Below are 20,495 nucleotides of genomic sequence, written 5' to 3'. Positions count from 1 at the left end.
GCCCTCATTATCCCTGCTGGTGAGGACTGTGATTTTTCAGGCACAACTAGATTGGCTGGTCATGTGATACTAGGAAGATTTATAGCAGGACAAACTAAAAAATGTATATTGTCTTAAATGAAGATTTTTTCCTCAGCGAGGAACAAAAAGTGACTAAAAATACAACAGTGCTTAAATTTAATTTGGCGACATAATGATTCATTAGGGGAAGGTATAAAGGTACCTGAACATCATATTTTGGTTTATGAGGGGGTGTATGGCGAGTTAAATTAGCCTACGTACTAATAATACCTCCCTTATTATAGGCTTAATATTATCTAACTGCAATTTTAATCAAAGAATACTTCATTACAGGGATTTGAAAAAGAAAAACGCTACATCGCATGCCAAGGTTTGTAAAATATGTTTGTCGCAATATCATTCTATCATAAACTGTAGTATAATATTCTTTAAATATAAAGTTGATATTATCAGTTATTGATTTTTTTTTCATCTCGTAAATATCGATATGATAGTGTGAAGTATTACATTAGTGTTTGTGATTCTTAAACATTTATGTTTTATCATTTAAAACATTATCAGTCGAAGTTTATTTTTGTTCAATTCTAATATGAAGGACCTACAAAAACAACACTGGTAGACCACTGGAGGATGATATGGCAACTGAAAATCAGTAAAATAGTGATGCTGACAAACTTGGTAGAGGGAGCTAAGGTATTAAATATTGCTTTAGACTTAGTACTTAAACTGTTTATGTTATTGTACTTTTAATATATTCCACCAACATTTTTGTCAATTACAGTATGGATAATTGACATTGCAAGTTATAAAAGTCCTGATTAGTGTTGATTATATATATTAAATATATACTAAACAAATAAATCGTTTTACAGTTAATAGAAATTGTTTTATTGTAAAATTATGGTGAAATGCTTCATATTCACCATTCATATGTAACCTGTATGAAAAATAGTGCACAAACACCTTTAAGTAAGCTCTGAAAGAGTGAATTGTTATTATAGGATTTAAACTACTCAAACTTATTTGTTCGTTAATTTACTAATTTCGAATGTTTAATTGGTGCATTATGTTCACAAAGGTGTTTTGTGTTACTGTTTTGTTTTCATGTCACAAACTTGATACCCGTACTTTAAGAGTAATCAAGGGAACCAAGGTTATAGTGGTAATCAAAAGAATGTAATCCAGGAACAAAAATCAGACATGGAAAACAGACACACACAACAAAGACCATAAAGTAACTAAAATCATACATACAAAGTAACAAAAGTAAATGAGCAACTCAGACTCCACTAAAAACTGGGAGCATGGACCGGGTGCGCCGGTAGGATAAGCGTCCTCTGCTTTTCTAGAAACAAGAATGAAATGTACTATAAACAACTATGAAGTGTTTCAATTCAATCTGTAGTTTTATTAAGTAATTTTTAAGGTCTTAACAAACGTTTTTCTATATGCAAATATTTTCTGAAATATTTTTTAGAGAAAATGTGAACGATATTGGCCGGAGGAAGAAACGACTACGACACATGGAAACCTGGTTGTAACTTTGTTATCTGTAAAGACAAGAGCTACATATGTCACAAGACTAATGTCTGTAGAAGACAAAACGGTTAGTTAGTTTTTCTTATCCCCAATTATTTATCTAATGAAAAAAGTTGTTGTACCACTGTAAACATTTTTTAATGATTAGCTCAACTATAAACTAAATAGTTCTTTTCGATGTTTAATACCTCACAATTAAAGAAGGCGCATGATATAATTGAGCTTATATATAGACGGTTATACGAATACATGTATGAAACGGGTTTAGAGTGACAAAACAAAACGTTAAAGCATTTGAGCTCATTAAGTCACATTAACATTGAAACGAAACATACTAGGTTTATTAAAAATAGTCAAATGCAGACTAAAATAACCTTTTATTCATGTTTATCTGAAAAGTAAGATAGCTTATGGTAATATTTACTCCAATGATTGTCAAATATTATATGACCAATTGATAAACTACCGTATCTCAACTCTTTATATTACGTCCGGTGTAAAGGAAAGAGGAAAACCTTAACGTGGTGAACAAGTTATTGTGTAGATGGATATACAATAACGATGCTTGAGTTTCAGATCGAAACCTTACACTTTGTTAGTGATGACGTTCATCTCGTAGCAACATTATCTGTTCCAGAAACAAGTGTAAGGAGTCTAGTACTGTACTAAATTTCGGCGTACTTTCGGCAAGCTTTGGTTAATTTGAGTTAGATCGCATGTGTGGAAGCTCGAATCAAGCATTTGTTAAAGCATGATGTCATCTTTATATCGGACAAGTTTTCCTTCTTCTGTAATAAAGACAGCTATATAAGCAGCCTCGAAAGAGTGAAGTAATGGACCAGGGAGGAGTCGAGCACAATCTGTTCCTATTTGAATGCCAACCGTCTGTTAAAATACTTCATTCACAGTAGACACATAAGTTGTCGATCGAAAATTTTAGCATTTCGACATCTTCGGGATATTCAGAGAATAATTCATTTTCATAAAGTCAAGTATGAGCCCCGTGCAGGTCCGGGTGGCAAAATAATAGGCCTGCAGCAGCGCTAAGCTTGTCGTAAAAGGCGACTAAATAGTGCTCAGAAATCTAGCCGGAGGCTAGGCCCTCTGCCCACAGAGCAACTGGGATGTGTGCCCCTGGTGGTGGAATGGGGTACCCTTGGCGTGATACATGCTGGGGTTGTCAGGCTATAATACGGTAAATCTGACCACAAACCATAGTGGTGCACCGTGTTGGGAAAGATGCCACGTTCCTGCCACGTTGAAATAAACCTGCTGTGGTATTCGATAGGAGTAGGAACCTTTGCACTCCCCCACAGTAGGCTAAATTGCCCTACCTTACCCATCCCTCCCTTTTTTTCTAGTGGCAATCAAACTTTTTCGACCCTATTTTTCTTGTGTCCCGTCCCATTTTTCATTTCATTCATTTCATGTTCATTTTATCATCCATTTCATGTCCATCGGCTGAATATAGCTGAGATATTGCTGCTCGGACGTTAAACCCAAACAATCAATCAATCAATCAATCATAAAGTATGAAGAATTAAAAACATAGATATGGTTTGCATCGCTTTTAGGTAACCCATTTTTTTTGTCAAATCATTTCGGGAAATACACAACAAAACATTTAATTTCTTTCGCATAATTTTAGGGGTTTTGTTCCAAGGTGATAAAAAAATTATATTTCAGTCGTCAAAACAAAAATTACTTTTCGACGTTAAATTTGTCTTTAATAATTGACATTAACAATGCATTTTTCCAGACAAACGCAAAGAGATCCATTATACAGTACCACTTCACGTCATGGCCAGACCACGGTACACCTGACCCTCTCTACCTGGTATTGTTCCACCGGCATGTCATGTCAGAACAGTTGGACTGTAGTACAAGTCCTTTACTTGTTCACTGCAGGCATGATGTTTTACAATATTTTTTTTTACAAATATAAGATTTAAGATCCTTATTATTTATATAAACGTCTATGTACAAATGTTAAAGTATCAGTCTACTTTATTATGAATGTATAATATGGTGTGGTGGTAAAATCTTTAAGCAAAAAAGTTTTGAACTTGATACTCGTTTTCAACCAATGGTTGAAATACAAATAAATGTGCTATTCTAAAGCAGGGACAAAGCGTGTATTTTAAATGCTAGATGTGAGACATCCCCTTCTAATTGCAGGTCTGTTTCTCTTGAATATATTTAACCTTTCTTTATTTTGAATATGTTAGTGCCGGTATCGGTAGAACTGGAACTTATATTGGACTGGATGCTTTGTATGAACAAGGAAAGACAACTGGATATATCGACGTTGTTGCCTTTGTAAAGAAGATGAGATACAGTAGGATGAACATGGTTCAAACTGCAGTAAGTTCACTAATACGTACTTTAACAAAGGATAAAACATCAGATTAAAATTAATAGTACTTTTTTTATCTACAAATATATCTATTTAATTTGTGACTGGTTCATTTTGTGGTTTACATATAAAACATTTTATTAGTTATCCGTAAAGAGAATTGGGTCATTTACAAGTCCTCTCCATATGCGTCTGTCCTCTGCCACTCTGGTTGCATCAGTTCATTAGTAAAATCGCAGAACTTTGCTTTCGCGTTCTACAGTTCTCCTCCATGTTTATTGTGGTATCGTGCAGGTCCGAGTGTTAAAAGAAAAGGCCTGCAGCAGCGCTAAGCTTGTCGTAAAAGGCGACTAAATAGTGCTCAGAACCCTAGCAGGGGGCTAGGGCGCTCTGCCCACAGAGCAACTGGGATGTGTGCCCCAGGTGGTGGAATGGGGTACCCCTGGTGTGTTACACGCTGTGGTTGTCAGGCTATAATACGAAAAACCTGACCGCAAACCATAGTGGTGCACCGTGTTGGGAAAGATGTCATGTTCCGCGCACGTTAAAGAACCCTACTGTGGTATTCTCTCGGAGTAGGAACCATATGGCTCCGCCACAGGAGGCTAAATTGCCCGACCCTACCCCTCTCTCCCTATTTCCAGTGGATATCAAAGTTTGTCGACCCCATTGTCCTTGTGTCCCATCCCTTTTTCATTTCATCATCATTTCATGTTCATTTTGTCATCAATTTCATGTTCATCGTCTGAATATAGCTGAAATATTGCTGCTCGGACGTAAAACCCCAACAAACAATCTTATGGTACCCTTCTTTTTTTTCCTTCTGTTGTCCAGGTTAGCAATACTTTGGCGCGTCTGGTATTTTTCAATATAAGAAAGTGTCCCAAACATTTCCACCTTCTACTGTTGATAATAGTGCTGATCTTTTCTATTACTATTATTTTCGTTTTTTTCCTTTTTGTGACCCCTAGACCTTCAGATTTCTCCTTAATTTTTTATGCAGGAAAGTGTCTATCACGATTTCGTCGCTTTTGGTAATCTTCCATGTTTAACTTCCGCACAGAAAGGTAGACATAATGATAGAATTGAGCAGTCTATTTTTTTTATTTTGCTGTTGTTTCTATTGGGATCTAGCTTGTTGTACGTAATTTTGGCTAGTGCTTGTCGTCTTCTGATATCTTCAATGGTTCCTACAGACCTGGTCATTATTGCTCAAAGGTAAGTATTTTTACATCTTCTATTGCTTGATCATCTGTGATCTGTGCTATTGATTGCCGGGTTTGCGTTTGCATTCACTATCATAATCATTGTTTCGAAGCACTGATCTTGAGGGCAGTGAATGCTTGCTAATAGTCTGTTGTAGTTGTTCCCTTGTGTTTGGATTAGAGTGCGATATTACCTGCGTAACTGAGGTCGTCTAATTTGGTGGTAAAATTCCAATATTGTGCGTATGTTGTTGTTTTATTTCAGCTGATGATTTGCTTATAATCAAAACCATATGTACATTGTAATGTAAAAGGAAGCTGAACATGTTGCAACCTTGTTTTATGATATTTTAATAGTACACAAACAGAAGCAAATAGCCTGTCTAACTTTGGTCTTGTATCTGATGCACTGTAACATTTAAACATGTCATGCATCTGTAAATTTATATATCTAGAAATAGCTCCAGCCACGGTCTTAAAAATGCAGTAACCATTTTCTTGGAAAAAATTCACCCATAACAAATAAGGTTTCCATAGAAACCATGCAAAAATATGCTAAAATTTGCGGGAAAACTGATAAAAACAGATTTAAAAATGTCGAATTTCCAGCAATATATCTTTAATTTTAATTTCATGCGCTGAAACTGTCAAAACTTTTTCCTTTGAAAAACCTTCCTTATATGGGCATGTCACTTTGTAATTCACTTATCAAGTTTAGCATGGTAAAACTTTGACTTACTTATGAAGTCAAATTGTCATTGAAAAAAACCCCTTCAACATTGTAAATTATAAAATATTGCAAAATTCTTTTAGAAGTTCCCCTTTTCAAAAAAGTGTTTTATCTACAATAGAATCTTCATTTTCAATCACTTCAGCAACCTCAAGGTTCCATTAATGTCATTTTTCATCCCTAGCTAAAAGTGCGAAAAAAACTGAACTGCAGAGTGCTGGTCCAGCGCTTCTTCAGGAAATTGAAACAAATATCGATGTCAGCTTCTCCGGTGGTATTATATCTATTTTGCCAGGTCTAATTTGGACTTGACTTGATAACATGTATGGATAGGATTAGGGTTCGGTAATTTTGTTGGCTCCCTTATTTAAATTTGATTTAGTTGATTAAATTCTTGCCAGTAGTAGTTTGGTTGAGAAAGTTGTCAGTCAATTTATTTCTGAAAAAAGGAGCAACATTTTAGAATTTATACTGGATATTACTTAATTTTTAATTCTATATTTTAAACAATTATAGTGTTATATTTTCTAGGAGCAGTATGTGTGCCTTCACCGTGCATTACATGAAGCGTTTACGATGAAAGACAGGAACATTAGTAAGAATTATTTTGGTATGGTATGGAGAGACATAGTGTCAGACAAAAGACCAACTAATCATCAAATACTTAGAGAAGAATTCAAGGTAACATAAGTAACATAAAATCACATGCCTCATTCCTTCAAGGATAAAATTTAGGTCTAAAAATCAGGCGAATATTAAAAATAGCAAAATTCACAATATATATATTTTTTATTAAAATCAAAAATATAAGTTTGTCTTTCCTCAGCATATTCCTGATTGGTGTATATTGTATCAATTATAAAGGTTTTTGTTTAATTGTTTTAGCTATGAAAAGTTACAGCAAAATAAACAAACTGTAAAGCGCTAGGTAACGGTCAAAGGGAGAAATCTTTATTACACATGGTAAAATTTATACAACCACTGGAGAGTTGGAAACATCACCAAGGATCCTACATATCTTTATGGAAGTGGTTGTTTAAACGAATTTTTAAGGCACACAAAACCTCTTTCTTCAAATACGACTAACTGTTTCAGGTATGCTGCAATACAAACTGGCATCACAAAATATTAAGTTCATGAATGTTTTCTGTTAATCGTGTTTAATTTTTTATGATTGCGTTTAGTTTTATATGTGTATGTATATGTAAAATGCTTAGTGTAATATTTGAGTTTTATGTAGATACGTTATCAAGGAAAACTATGTTAGAATATCAAAAATTAATAATATTTAATTCTAAACTAAATTGAAGATGCTAGAAGAAAAGAAATTGGAAGATTCCAATAAAGAGCATGTGTTTGCGACAAGTCCTGAAAACAAGAATAAAAACCGAAATCATTCTGTGTTGCCAGGTAAAACCAAAATTATTTCAATTGTTTGTGATTATAGTGATATGATTGATATCATCAATAAGTTCCAAAGTAACAAAAATATTATATTCGATTTTTTTCTGGTACAAATGTATGCAACTCAGTATCGCATACACTCTATACTCGGCGTTACATAAATAAGATACAGTTAAAATTTGAATAAAAATATTTTCTACGACTTTATTGACACCTACCGTGTTTTAAATTGTCTTAAATGACTTGCTCATTCGTTTAGCCAAACGGCTTCTCCCTTAACATTGAATCGTTAAATTCCGGTCAGATTTTAATTCTCTGTCCCAATATTTACATTGTCAAAAGTCGGCCATTTTAACAGTGATCGTGTTGCTAGGAGATGTTGTTTACGTTTAAATGGTTTGTCCAAAAACCGAAGAACCCAAAATGCATTTCGGCGTTAATTCGGATATCTCGGATTTATTCTACGCGAACATCGTACAACACCGAGAAGTTGAGCAAGCAGACGATTGTCACCGGAGTTCGACGGGAACTTACGAACTTCGTTGGTAAACAGATCGTCCCGTAGAAACCAACATGGCGGATATTAGTATAGGATTTTTCCGTAAGGATTTGTTACGCACGATTTCAGCCAATAAACGACTCGGTGGAACTATCACGGCATGCATACATGCGAACTATCTTCAGATTAAATAAAAGAGAGACAAGTAGCGGTAAGTCCCGAAAGTTTAAAAAATAGAGCTTCAAATCGACAATGTACTGTATGTGACGTCGAGTATAGTTGCGTATATATGTTATTCACTCTTCTTTTTTTTTTTTTTTTGTAAAAAAGAAATGCTGTTTTCTTTTTTTCAGCTGATAAAGATAGGGTGTATCTGACGTCTTTTGAAAAAGGCCGAACAGATTATATCAACGCTGTTCGAGTACCGGTAAATAGTAATACATTTGTAGGACTAGATGATTTAAATGTTAATCGTTGAACATCACCAAAAAATAGAAAAGCTCTTCCGCTGACGCTAATTATAAACATTATAAAAACAGATGTGTCGAATAAGATATATGATATGAAATAAGTTCTAAAATAAATTCTAAGTAAGGTACGGACAACACTATATGTAAATCTTCAAACACAAAAGACGATAAATTTTCTGTATGATTAGAAAATGTCTAATGTAAAAACTAGTTCCTCGTATCATAATTAAGAATAAAGCTAAGCTTGCAATGAAGAAAATGAATATCCAAATTGACCGAAATGAAGACACCAGATTGAGATATAAATCATGGAGGTTGTTGAAGGAAATTTGAAAGATGACTTCCCTAAAGTAAAAGTACATTGTCATATGGAAATCATCTTGAATCAACAGTCTAGTTTGTTATTTATGTATTTGGGTTTTATTTGACAAAATCGACTTTTTAATGATAATCATTGCCTTTTCATTAATATTTTAGTTTAAATAGTTCATTAGTTTGATTTTTGTCATATTAAATTAAATATATGGTTAAAGTACGCATGTGTCTTCAAAGTTTTATACAAAACTGTAGCTTATTACTTGTAAGATATAGATGTAGAAAGTCTTTTATGAAATGCAAGCATGCTAACTTTTATTCTATGTCTTAAAGCCTCAATGTACAAAGAGTATATGTCAATACATTTACAAAAACAGTTCATTAAAACGGAAAAAAATGTAATAGAATTTATAGTGATTTGTTTTCTCAAATTTATATTATCTATAGTCCTATACAACGTTAATGGGGTATTTAACAACACAACTGCCGTTACCAGACACAAAGGTTGATTTCTGGACGATGATCAGAGACCATAATTCCTCTACCATTGTGTTGTTTTTGACAAAACATTCAGAGGTCAGTCAATTTACTGTTACAACCCAAATGAAAATGAACAACATTTTTCTTTTTAAAAATATGGGATAAAGTTCTTGTTTCTTTTATTAGTGTCACTGTATTGTTGATGTATGATACAATTTAGCGAAATAATGTATCAATATTTTTTTTTATTTACTACCTAAAATGATCAATTTATTTTTGCAGTCTAATTTAATTAAGATCCACGAATTATTTTCATTCAGTCATTGTATGTAGAGCTACTAACCGTTGAAGAAGACTCAGGTTTTACTCTTCATATACTACCTTGACAATAATGTAAACCGAATTATGGTTCACTTACACTATTGTGCTAAAAAGGGCACTTGAACGGACAGTGAAATTGATTGTTGTTAGAACATACATGTACACGCAGTGAGTGAAGGAACGAGTAGCTAATGTTATTTTAATTGTCTATTTAACATCAAGGCTGATTTTGTGTATTCTACTTCCAAATCAACTGGCTTACTTGGGCTCAATACTTTAAAAATCACAAATACTGTTGATGAAGAGCACGGAATCAAAGTTGTGTCCCTTACACTAAGCAAAAAGGTATATAAGTTTATTACTGATACAAATCTAAATTATGTAGGTCTGCCAAAAATTGTTGTACTATATTTTGATAAAAAATACACAGAAAATACCTCAAAAACAAAAATTATATAGTTGCAGATAGACAACACCGGATTATGAGCGAGGACTGGTCATTTGTGCTGTCCTAAACATGCAAAGGACGCCAAACCTGAATAAATCAAATTCACTTTGGCGGATATTATTGTTCGAACTTTTAACGGCACCCTAAAAAACTAGTGATTTAGGAAGTAGTGCATATTCCCGCTATTTAAGACATTATCGATTATATCGTTATTTGAACCCTAATCGTGGGTTTGTTTTATTGACAAAAATACAACTAATAGTATTCTACTGAACGGTTGACAATGTTGTTATTTTAATCAATTTAAAAAAAAAAACATTTTTACAATAACTTCCACTTGAAATTTAGTTTTATATTCAAACAACAGCTTTGATATTTTACAACACAGGACACAAAATCAAAAGACATTATTATTTACCAAGCTGTTTGTGATGGCTTACCGGACGCAGACATTCTATGTAAACTGACAAACCTGATGTCAACACGGATCAGTATGACAGAAGGCCCTGTTACTGTTGTCAGTAGGTAAGTATTGTTAAACGTAAATGACTAATTGTTTATCATTATTATTGCTTAATACTAATATATGACACAAAATGATTAGATCAAATGTAGTTTGTTTTCTTCTGCACACTAACTGTTAATCAAAATGCCGTTCGTCGCTGGCTTAAGATGATTTTATTATCAAACGGTAGATTGTTTGTTTGTTTTTTTGTTGGGGTTTAACGTCCGAGCAGCAATATTTCAGCTATATTCAGACGATGAACATGAAATGGATGATGTAATGAACATGAAATGAAAAAAAAAAGATGGGTCACAAGGATAATAGGGTCGACCAGTTTTGATTGCCACTGGAAAAAGGGGGGGTGGGTAAGATCGGACAATTTAGCCTCCTGTGGCGGAGCGCAAAGGTTCCTACTCCTATCGAATACCACAGCAGGGTTCTTTAACGTGCGAGGAACGTGGCATCTTTCCCAACACGGTGCACCACTATGGTTTGCGGTCAGGTTTTCCGTATTATAGCCTGACAACCCCAGCATGTAACACGCCAGGGGTACCCCATTCCATCACCTGGGGCACACATCCCAGTTGCTCTGTGGGCAGAGCGCCTAGCCCCCGGCTAGGTTTCTGAGCACTATTTAGTCGCCTTATACGACAAGATTAGCGCTGCTGCAGGCCTATTCTTTTATCACCAAGACCTGCACGGTGTTCAAACGGTAGAATGTTGGAAATCAACTTATCTTTAAGAACTAAGTATGGATAATCTTGTTGAATAAATCATATCTCATAACCACGCATACATACGGCAGAAAACTAAGTCGTAACATAATACTGCATTTTACATTATCAGCGACGGAGCTAGTATATGTGGTCTGTTCTGTACCTTTACCAATGCGGTGTCTAGTATGACGATTGATGAGAATGCTGACATCTTCCAGTTAGCAAGGTTACTACAACTCAAAAGACCAGAATTCTTTAAAAACTTTGTAAGTTAAATTTAAGTTCTTGAAATATTTATTGTGTTATAAATGCATGCAAATTCAGTCATGGCTTGGATGGGATTGGTACCCTTCAAAGCATCTAATATTGGCTTCAGTTAATGAAAAGTAAATGAAGATGTAATTAACGATAAAGTCGTTAAAAGTTAAATACTCTTCAAATGGAAGAAATATATAAGGAAAACACACTTATCTTAAATTTTACCACCATAAGATAGGCCAAACACAAAACTATGATTACCTTTCCGGGTAGAGGTAGATATTTTTGGCACATGGTCAAGGTTCCATCACTTGATAAAAAATGTACTTGTGTTCATTCACAAAAAAACATGCAAACATTGATCAATAACATAAATACTCGTAGTTGAAGAGTAATTTATAAGGAGTTAATTTGCCTTTGAGCCCCGTGAACATAGCATACATTTGTTTTGTATTTTGTATTTGTTGCTTTTTTTAGGGGGAGTAAGTTGTACTCCTTATTCTTCGTGTTTGCGCCAGAAGATTGTTAATTAAAGCGGTTTCATAAGTGACTTCGATAACAAAAAGTAATATTTTTTTTCATTACAGGAAGAATATAGGAAAGTATATGAAGCAGTTAACTTTTACTTGGAATCAATGAATGTTTATGCAAATTTTTAAGTTTACTTTGAACACTTTTGACTTATAATAATTGGACATGTATTTTATCCGTAGAAACCGTTTGTAGAAAAGCTGTAACAAATACAATATATAGATATATAAAAATGGTATTTACTATCAATTTAAGTTTAGTATATCAATCTTTTCGTCTTGTTTGTTTTATTAATTTCTATCCTTTTACGTTCTAAACACTATTCTATCTAGAAGAAGTGTTGGAATTAGTGAGGATGTTTGTACGAAGATAATGAATCTTACGTTTATTAGTTTCATTTATATTTAACTGCTTACTTGCGATTGTTGTTCGTAATACACCAAATAGTACAAATTTTGTTTTTGTATTCAACTGGGACAAATTATATGTTTTAGAACACATTCAGTTTAAAAATTGTTTTATTTTGGTTTTGTTTTGGTTTTGTTTTGTCGTTAGTTTATAAATGTCAAAAGAAGGCAATTTACATAGGATTTATCCAAATAATCGTTCCAAAGAGAAAATATGCATTACAATTAAGCATTAAAAACTAATTGCTTTTTAGGTTAAACAATGTGTATTTTCTAAACTTTGTTCATGAGGTCATGATAGAGTTAAGTTTAGAAAAAAACTTTCATGAAAAATCAGAAAGTCATGAGTGGCACAATTGGTGTTGATATTTACTTATCACTAATAGTTTGTATTCATACCCTATCGTTATATACACAGTTGTTATCATGTTATCAGTTTTGACCAATTTTTAACTTGCTTTCACCAGAAATTAAGAAATACCGTCGTTTTAACGTACATATTACGTGTACTTTGATTTCGAATGTACGTATTTCGAAGTATAACCAATCAACTTCAACAGTTTTACTGTATCAAATTAGGTTATACAAAATAACCTGACTTGACCGACAAACACTTACCAATCAAACAGTGTGTTTTAAATCACATCAAATTATCATCAGCTTTTATTGTTTCAATCAGTAAAATATTGCGTAGGAAATCAAAGTAATAACAAAACATAATGTAATGCCATTGTTTGTTTGCCATGTATTTGTACATGATAGTTAATCAAAATGGTTTAGCATTGAATGAAGGTTCAAAATATGCTTAAGAATCAATTTTCGTTCTGAACATGTTTGTGTTGTTAAGTAATGACTTCCTTCAAATGGTCATATCACATTACGATTATAACAAATCAATAATCTGAATACCAAGGCATATGATATTATAAGGTTATTGCATGAATATTGGTGAATATTGGCCCGAGCATATACATGAATTGTATTTCACGAGCGTGAAAAAGCAATATGAAACTCGGCGAAGGCCAATATTCTTTGGTGTAAGATATGCGCAAAATAGTTCAAAAAATACGATTGTTATGTAATTTTGTAACATATAAAGTATATGATATGTACAAAACAAAACACTTAGATATGGAATAAATGATCCAACAAAACACTTAACTACGAAATTCATGCAGAGAAATTCTTCTTACAGTACATGTTAACACAGTAATGTGTTTATTATTTTACGGACGAGTCGTATTTTATATATATATATATATATATCATTTCATTTTATTGTTTTAATACTGTACAATATTAGATGAGTCGATTTGCAAAGTGTTTCTATACTTTTTCAGTAGGTTGTAATCACTACGTGAGTGGAACATTGATTGTACATTGACATTTCTGTTGAATGTTCAGTTATTCCGTCATACGGATCCTTGCCTGAATGAGTCGTTCTAGTTCAATAAAGTTCGGTACTAGCCACTTGTACACCATGATTCAATTCCCCTGTTTGTACAGTTTCCGATTGTTTACTTATTCTGATGATCTAAATCTATACAACATTTACTTCGCCTTTGTCAAGTATCCATTGACTTTTTTTTTCTATTGAATTTATTTGGCAAAAATGTACTACTATATAATCAAACTTTGTATCAACCATTTAGACATGTAAAACACACTTGTCAATGAAACCGCTTAATGTATTGCGGAATATACAATCTGATTGCTTTGCAATTTTCGATTTAAGTGTTACCTTTGTCTGATTTGACTGTTTTCATTTTTTTTTTTTATTTTGTTATTTTTTATAGTTTATATGATTTTTATTGACTAATTAGGAAAAATGTTATGTTAAATTCTTGTTTTTTCCTACCTAGCGTGACGCTACGTTTGTCAAAAACTTTAATGTGACGATTGCAAAACACTTTTACGTTCACAAAACATGAAACATATTTTTGAAATGATATTTTGTCTCTATATTTCTTGTACCTCATCGCTACATTGTATTATTTTAGAATAAGTTTCTGCAGTAGTAACGATACATATTTTCTTTTATGATTTTAATTATGTATTTGTCACATTATTGTAGATTTTGTATTAAGATAACAAGTTGTGCTTGGCAATAAAAAAAAGTTATATAAAATTAGTTGTTATTGCTCTAGCAAAGTGTATATATTTATATGTGGAGTTGTATAATCTGGATTGTGAATAATATGTATGCTCGTCTTTCAGTTATTTTCATAACTACTATTACATCGGATACAACACTTTGTTAAATCATTTCAAAGAATTGAACAAAGTTTGAAGACAATATGTTCTTGGGCTGGATTTTTGCCCTGTAGTTCAATAGACTTGTTGAAAAAAATAAATGATATTAAAAACTATGGACAATCCTACACCAAGTCTTCAGCTTTGTAGTCTATAATAGTCAAGACATCAAAATTCCTAATGTTATCACAGCGAACGCTAATACTATTACCAATATACCAAGACAAAACGTCCGCCTTCTCATTCGCTGAACAGTCTCTACAAGGCTTTCATTTATCTGAAATAAAATTAAAGCGAAGTTTCACACTATCGATACAAAAGTTGAAGATGTATCATATTTAAAGAAGATGTTATAGTACTTCTAAAGGGATAATCGTAATCAGCAGTAATTGATTCAATTTCATACGTAATCATTAACTATTCATTTTGTGATTTATGATTACATGTAATCATATGTATTCGATTGCTGGGTGAATAGGTGGTGTAACCATGGTTATTTTTTAATTACTTTTTGATTACTTTACACAAACAATGGTTTTGTAAAAAAAATGATTCTGAAGGTATATTTTCACCTTTTATCAGTTTTTACTTCATATATCAAACTTCACATTTAAATTAATTTTAGCGACTGAAAATTTCGATTTACTTTTATACATTTTATTGAATAGATAATAGTATTAGATTTTTATTCCCTTTTGTCTTGCTACCACAGTAAATAAAGACATTTAATGTTGACATAAAAAATGTGAAACAATCAGTGAATATACAGAATGTTGTCTCTTTGTAAATTAATTTGTTAGGACGTGATCCAATGTTTATAAAGAAATATTGGTTTGTGGAATTATATACTTAAAATTATAATCATAATACATTTTATTTTGCTTCAGAGAAACAACCTTTTTCCAATTAAACCAAAAAAAAAGTACTATGTGATATCTGTGTAGACATTATTTAATTAAAAGATTGAAATTGCTCGAGAAAGATTAAAATGATGTACTTAATCAAAACAAAACATATTACTCAATGGTATTGTTTGTAATTAACTTTCCTTTATGTTTTAGAATTGTTTGTGAACTTAAACAGAAACTTAGTCTACTAATAAGAGTAAAATATAAATTTTCAATTGAAATTGTCTATTGACAATAATAAAAAATCGTATTTACCACAGCCTTGAAATCAAATATATAATACATGAATTATCTCTTATGTTTAAAATTATATAAATTATTTTGCTAAAAATGTCAATGCAGTGCCTCTATGCCAAAGAAGTAATTAATTTCTTTTATTCATATCTGAAGTTATTATATGTAATCATGATAACTTTAACAAAATGTCATATGTAATCGATTGTCCTGAATTTATGCTTAATCATATGTAATCGATTACATTTTTATCACATATAATTCCGATGTAATCGATTACATTTGAAAGTAATCAGCCCCAACCTTATTCAAGAGATATAAGTATATACTGTTAAAGGGAAAAAACCCTGTCATTGCTACACATGCACAAACACATACAATGTACACACAAACATACGAATGCAGAACGATTTTAAAGGGTGTGGGATCCACAGTTTAGAATTTTACCAGTAATTCACGGACTTGTCCCTAATGAATTAAATGTCATTGAGAGAACGGCTAAATCGCGAATTAGTTTCTCCTCCTTTACCTGGATATTAGCACTAACAGGAACAGCAGCAACCTGATTGGTTGTAGGATTGTAGCGCATGTCAACTGCTGCGCGTCCTGTCGTTTGCTGAGTTTGTGCAGGCGGATACATTGGTCTCTGTCCTGCAGCATAACCATGAAAGTAAGTATAGTTTGCATATCCCTGCGCTTGACTTGGCATTATACCTTGGTACTGATAAACGCCATTCGAGAACCCTGACTGAAAAGCTCTATGTACAGAGCATTTTTCCATGTGGGGTTTCCAGCCACATGTTGGACATGAATAAATTGACGCAATGAAATGTTCATGTTCATTCGATTCCTCTTCAGATTCGTCGTACTCGTCGCCAAAGTCTGACGTAACTTCAGTCACATTATGTTCGTTGTTTTCTAATTGGTTATGTGCAGGAAAACCATCACTTCTATAACTTGAGAATATCTTTACGTCGTCACTTTCGTTTGTACCTTTGTTTATTTCATCTTGAACTCCTTCACGTTCATTTTCTAAAACATCAGAATTTCTACCGTTCTTCACTACCACAAACCCATCGTCATTTGTTTCGTCTTCACTTTTAGCCTGACAGTTACATTCGGATACCTCTAGACATGTTTGATCTTCCTTTTGTTTCTTGCCTTCGTCTACACAGTCAGTTAACGATGATTTTGGATTCGTCTCCTCATCTTTTGAACTTGAAACAAAACATTGTGTGGGTTGTTCGTTCAAAACGTCATCCATTTTATCCAAAGCGTGTCTAAAAGCAAACATCTCTATCATAAGTTTTACTTAATTATGCATTCATAACATTATATATGAACATGCTGTGCATAATATTACTAGGTTCTTAACGAAATTTTAAAAATAATAAAGTTCGACTTAAAATGTGGAGCGAGTAGATACAATTATAATTATCTTGGTATTTATAGCCAGTGTCAATATCCACAAATACACATGTACTTTCTCTTTGTCCCTTGATGGATGTATACTTGATTATGTTTGTCAAATCTTATTGCAAAAAGATATTTATGTGATTCATGAGAAAAGATTATGTTCTGAGCAGAGTACAATAGTAAGGAACCTTCCTATTGTGTTGTCTCTTGCCCAAATGAACAAAATGCAATTTGAATATGATTTACTTTGCTGCTAGAACATTTTAATAACACTAATGTAGATGAGCAATGTGAAGTTGGTTACTTATTCCACATTTGTTTGATAATCATTTGACTTTCGATTGACATAAATTTCAATTTCATTAACGTTCAATTTCGATATACAAAGTAGTTTAATAGTTAAAAGAGTTGGCGGTCGGGGCCGATTTGACATGCAATTTGTATATTCGCAAGGAATTTTGCCCCTTAACCAGAAGTGTATCAAACAGCCACTATATATAGGGGTTGTAGTACTCGAATTGGGCAACAATCGACAGCCAATGTAGATGTCGATCAGAATAGACGAAGCATAATATGAATTACCATAAGTAAAGTACCTTTTTGTTTTAAAAGTTTACAAATGTATTTGATGATATTTTTTTCTAGGAATCTAGAAATGATTCTTGCGTTCTATGCAAAGGTATTCTTTCATTAAATTCTTGCTCATTCATTCATAAATCAGTACCAATGTAACGGAATGTTTCCAGTGTGATTTAAACTGAATCGTTAAATAGGGTCAAAATCGATTATTGGTAAATGTTGACGCAAGTGAACGCTATCTAAATACTGTGCTGTGTGTTTTCTATGGACATATCTGAATGATGAATTTTGTACAAAATAAAAATGGCTAAAAGACGTACTACCTTTTTGGTCTGTTGTATGTTTCCCTGCAAATCGTCCCACTCGACAGTCATGGTTCTCATTAAATATGTATGATTGTCAATGGAGAACTGTAGCATTACAACACTGTAAGAGTCAATATTGTAGAAATGTTGCAATTAGTCGGGAAATATCGGAAATCTATACAGTGACTGGTAATGGCAAACGGGAGATAATCCTTGGTTTAAGACTAATGGATTTAAAATCATAGGAAGTGAAGTTTACATGTATGATTTCTCATTATCGTTGTCATAGAATACTGTGCATTGAAATTATTTTAGATAATATATTTTTAATGTGTGTTTTTTGTGAAGTAACGCAAGAAAAAAGTTACTAGCTATATGGCCACTAATACAAATGCTATTTTGCACAATATTTCTTCCGCACAAAATTTTATTGTTTTGCTTCGATTAAGGATGAAACTTGTTGTATAAATATTTCAAAATGAATTCAAAATAATATTTGCATTTACATTACTGAGCCGAATTAAATCAACATGATGTGAAGCAACTCGAAGTAGAATTTATAAAATAAAAATTGTAAATAAATAGTCATTCTTTGTCACCTTAATAAAATCTACGTATTCATTCAATTAGTTTTCGTTAATGTTTGTCAAACAACTCGCCTGAACACAAAAACAGGTTCAGTGTAGGTAAGGCGGCTTTCTTGGTTTTGCGCGGTTTTGAATGCATGATTTAAGAAATAATTCTTGGAGGGTGTAGATTTGTACTCATTTTAACATGGGTACGGCATTTATATTCAATTATTTAACACCGAGCGACAGCGAGGTGTTAAATGATAATATAAATGCCAAGCCCATGTTAAAATGAGTACAAATCTACCCCTTGAAGGAATTATTTCTTTTCTAATATGACAAATAAGGTAATTTTTGTGACAAAATTTCCCTAGACGTAGCTGAATTAACGGCTGTTCCGTTTAACCTCCCACGTATGGAATTTGTATACTTATGTCATCGTATGTATTAACACGTTTATTTATATAATTAATTTCCATTAGATAACCCCTCAACCGTTAAATCATCGCGTAAAAGTTTTTAAAAGAGCGTTTTGTCTCGAAGCAACAGCGAAAGAAAAGAGACATTGCGCAGGTGCTAAAGGTGGGGTTGTACCGACATATATTGTTTGACGATATGAAGAGGTCATTAGAAAATCATTTAATAACTAATGTTTATCTCTTTTCAAGGGAATTCAAAGTATAAGCGATGTGTTGTACGTGTACATGTAATCTTAAGGCCTACAAGTCATCAAGGCCTACAAAAAAACAACCCTTTGACTTGCTGGAATTTAAATCAAAGGCAAAACTTGTGATTGCATATTTAACACTCAGTTGTACATGTAAGTTTGATACTTTGGTGTAATAGTAACTATTTGTTTGATACTTTGGTGAGATAGTAACTATTTGTTTGATACTTTGGTGAGATAGTAACTATTTATTTGATATTTTGGTGAGATAGTAACTATTTATTTGATACTTTGGTGTGATAGTAACTATTTGTTTGATACTTTGGTGTGATAGTAACTATTTGTTTGATACTTTGGTGAGATAGTAACTATTTGTTTGATATTTTGGTGAGATAGTAACTATTTATTTGATACTTTGGTGTGATAGTAACTATTTATACCTAAATATTCGACCAAGTTTGTTTATTAAATAACACTTGACAATAAAGTTGAATATAGTTACACTTTCCGTATTCCCTTTGTTTTGTTCATTATGTCTCAGGAACCGCATGCGCAAAAGCTAACTCAAAGTTATTTATAGCAGAAAATATGAAAGTCTTTGTGAGAAAAAGACCAATGATTTTTTTAATATTTTAATTTACAAAGGAAATATGTACGAAACCCGAAAACGGCCACGTATTTTTTATTTTTTCGGGGTTTTTCCTGAAAATTTAAGATAATAACTTGAACCTTCAAGTAAGTTTCTTGAAAATTCATGATGATAACTAGAAAACACTAGTTGGAGTGTATATATGTGTATTCTTTAAACTGGTTAAACTTTTTAACACCATCTCCCATGAGTACGACAGGAGTGAACACTATAAATAGTGCACACAGGTGTAGCTAAATCTTCAATCACAACAAAGCTATCAATTACTTACTAATTCAAAATAAAATATGAAGAATGTGTATATGTGTATGTAGAATGTGTATATGTGTATGTAGAATCCATAAGTAAAAAATCTAGTATTTGAATGAAAAGTATATAGGAAAAAATTGAAGTGAGAATGCAAGGTCAAGTAAAAGGCGTTTACTGTTTCATAATTTATTGGACATTAATTATTTTGAGATTTTAAGTTGTTATTGAAAAAACTAAAGATACTGAAGTTCTTTGTGTCATCTGGCCCATAATATGATGTAGTGTTGCAGGAAGTTGTCGGAATAAAAATTTGTACTATTTTGCATTTCTGTATTATCATGGAAATGACGAATGTTATAAGGAAATTGCCTTTTTAGGCAAACTTTATACGAGTCACAGATAAATTATGTAGCTTGTTTTTGTGAAGTCATTGACAAATACTAATTATGAAGTAAAAACAA

The 20,495-nt window shown here is 32.6% G+C and overlaps 2 protein-coding genes across 5 annotated transcripts in view; one reads left to right on the top strand and one right to left on the bottom strand.

Annotated features, from left to right (window-relative positions):
- The window catches only part of LOC148609416 (receptor-type tyrosine-protein phosphatase alpha-like), a 36,900-nt gene extending 22,586 nt beyond the window's left edge, over positions 1-14,314 (top strand). For all 4 annotated transcript variants that reach the window (XM_088542493.1, XM_088542492.1, XM_088542494.1 and 1 more), the window contains 13 exons: positions 355-391; positions 617-714; positions 1,499-1,627; positions 3,320-3,468; positions 3,789-3,924; positions 6,383-6,532; positions 7,162-7,261; positions 8,108-8,181; positions 8,987-9,115; positions 9,563-9,685; positions 10,177-10,313; positions 11,140-11,275; positions 11,855-14,314. In XM_088542493.1, coding sequence (XP_088398619.1) covers positions 355-391; positions 617-714; positions 1,499-1,627; positions 3,320-3,468; positions 3,789-3,924; positions 6,383-6,532; positions 7,162-7,261; positions 8,108-8,181; positions 8,987-9,115; positions 9,563-9,685; positions 10,177-10,313; positions 11,140-11,275; positions 11,855-11,926 — 1,470 coding nt within the window. In that variant the 3' untranslated portion in view covers positions 11,927-14,314. The remainder of the gene's footprint in view (positions 1-354; positions 392-616; positions 715-1,498; positions 1,628-3,319; positions 3,469-3,788; positions 3,925-6,382; positions 6,533-7,161; positions 7,262-8,107; positions 8,182-8,986; positions 9,116-9,562; positions 9,686-10,176; positions 10,314-11,139; positions 11,276-11,854) is intronic.
- A 117-nt stretch (positions 14,315-14,431) lies between these two features.
- On the bottom strand, positions 14,432-18,042 carry LOC148609415 (uncharacterized). Its single transcript, XM_088542507.1, has 3 exons — positions 17,919-18,042; positions 16,130-16,880; positions 14,432-14,735 (listed from the first exon to the last, which is right to left on the bottom strand). Exons 2-3 carry the CDS (start codon positions 16,862-16,864, stop codon positions 14,619-14,621), a joined length of 852 nt encoding a protein of 283 aa, XP_088398633.1. The 5' UTR covers positions 16,865-16,880; positions 17,919-18,042; the 3' UTR covers positions 14,432-14,618.
- Positions 18,043-20,495: the final 2,453 nt, after the last annotated feature.

The sequence above is a fragment of the Perna viridis genome, chromosome 8 (genome assembly GCF_037379345.1).
Source record: "Perna viridis isolate PV_CMFRI_1.1 ecotype Kerala chromosome 8, ASM3737934v1, whole genome shotgun sequence".
In the NCBI taxonomy this organism is placed as follows: domain Eukaryota; kingdom Metazoa; phylum Mollusca; class Bivalvia; order Mytilida; family Mytilidae; genus Perna; species Perna viridis.
Note: the sequence above shows the minus strand (reverse complement) of the source record. Positions and strands in the feature narration are given on the sequence as shown.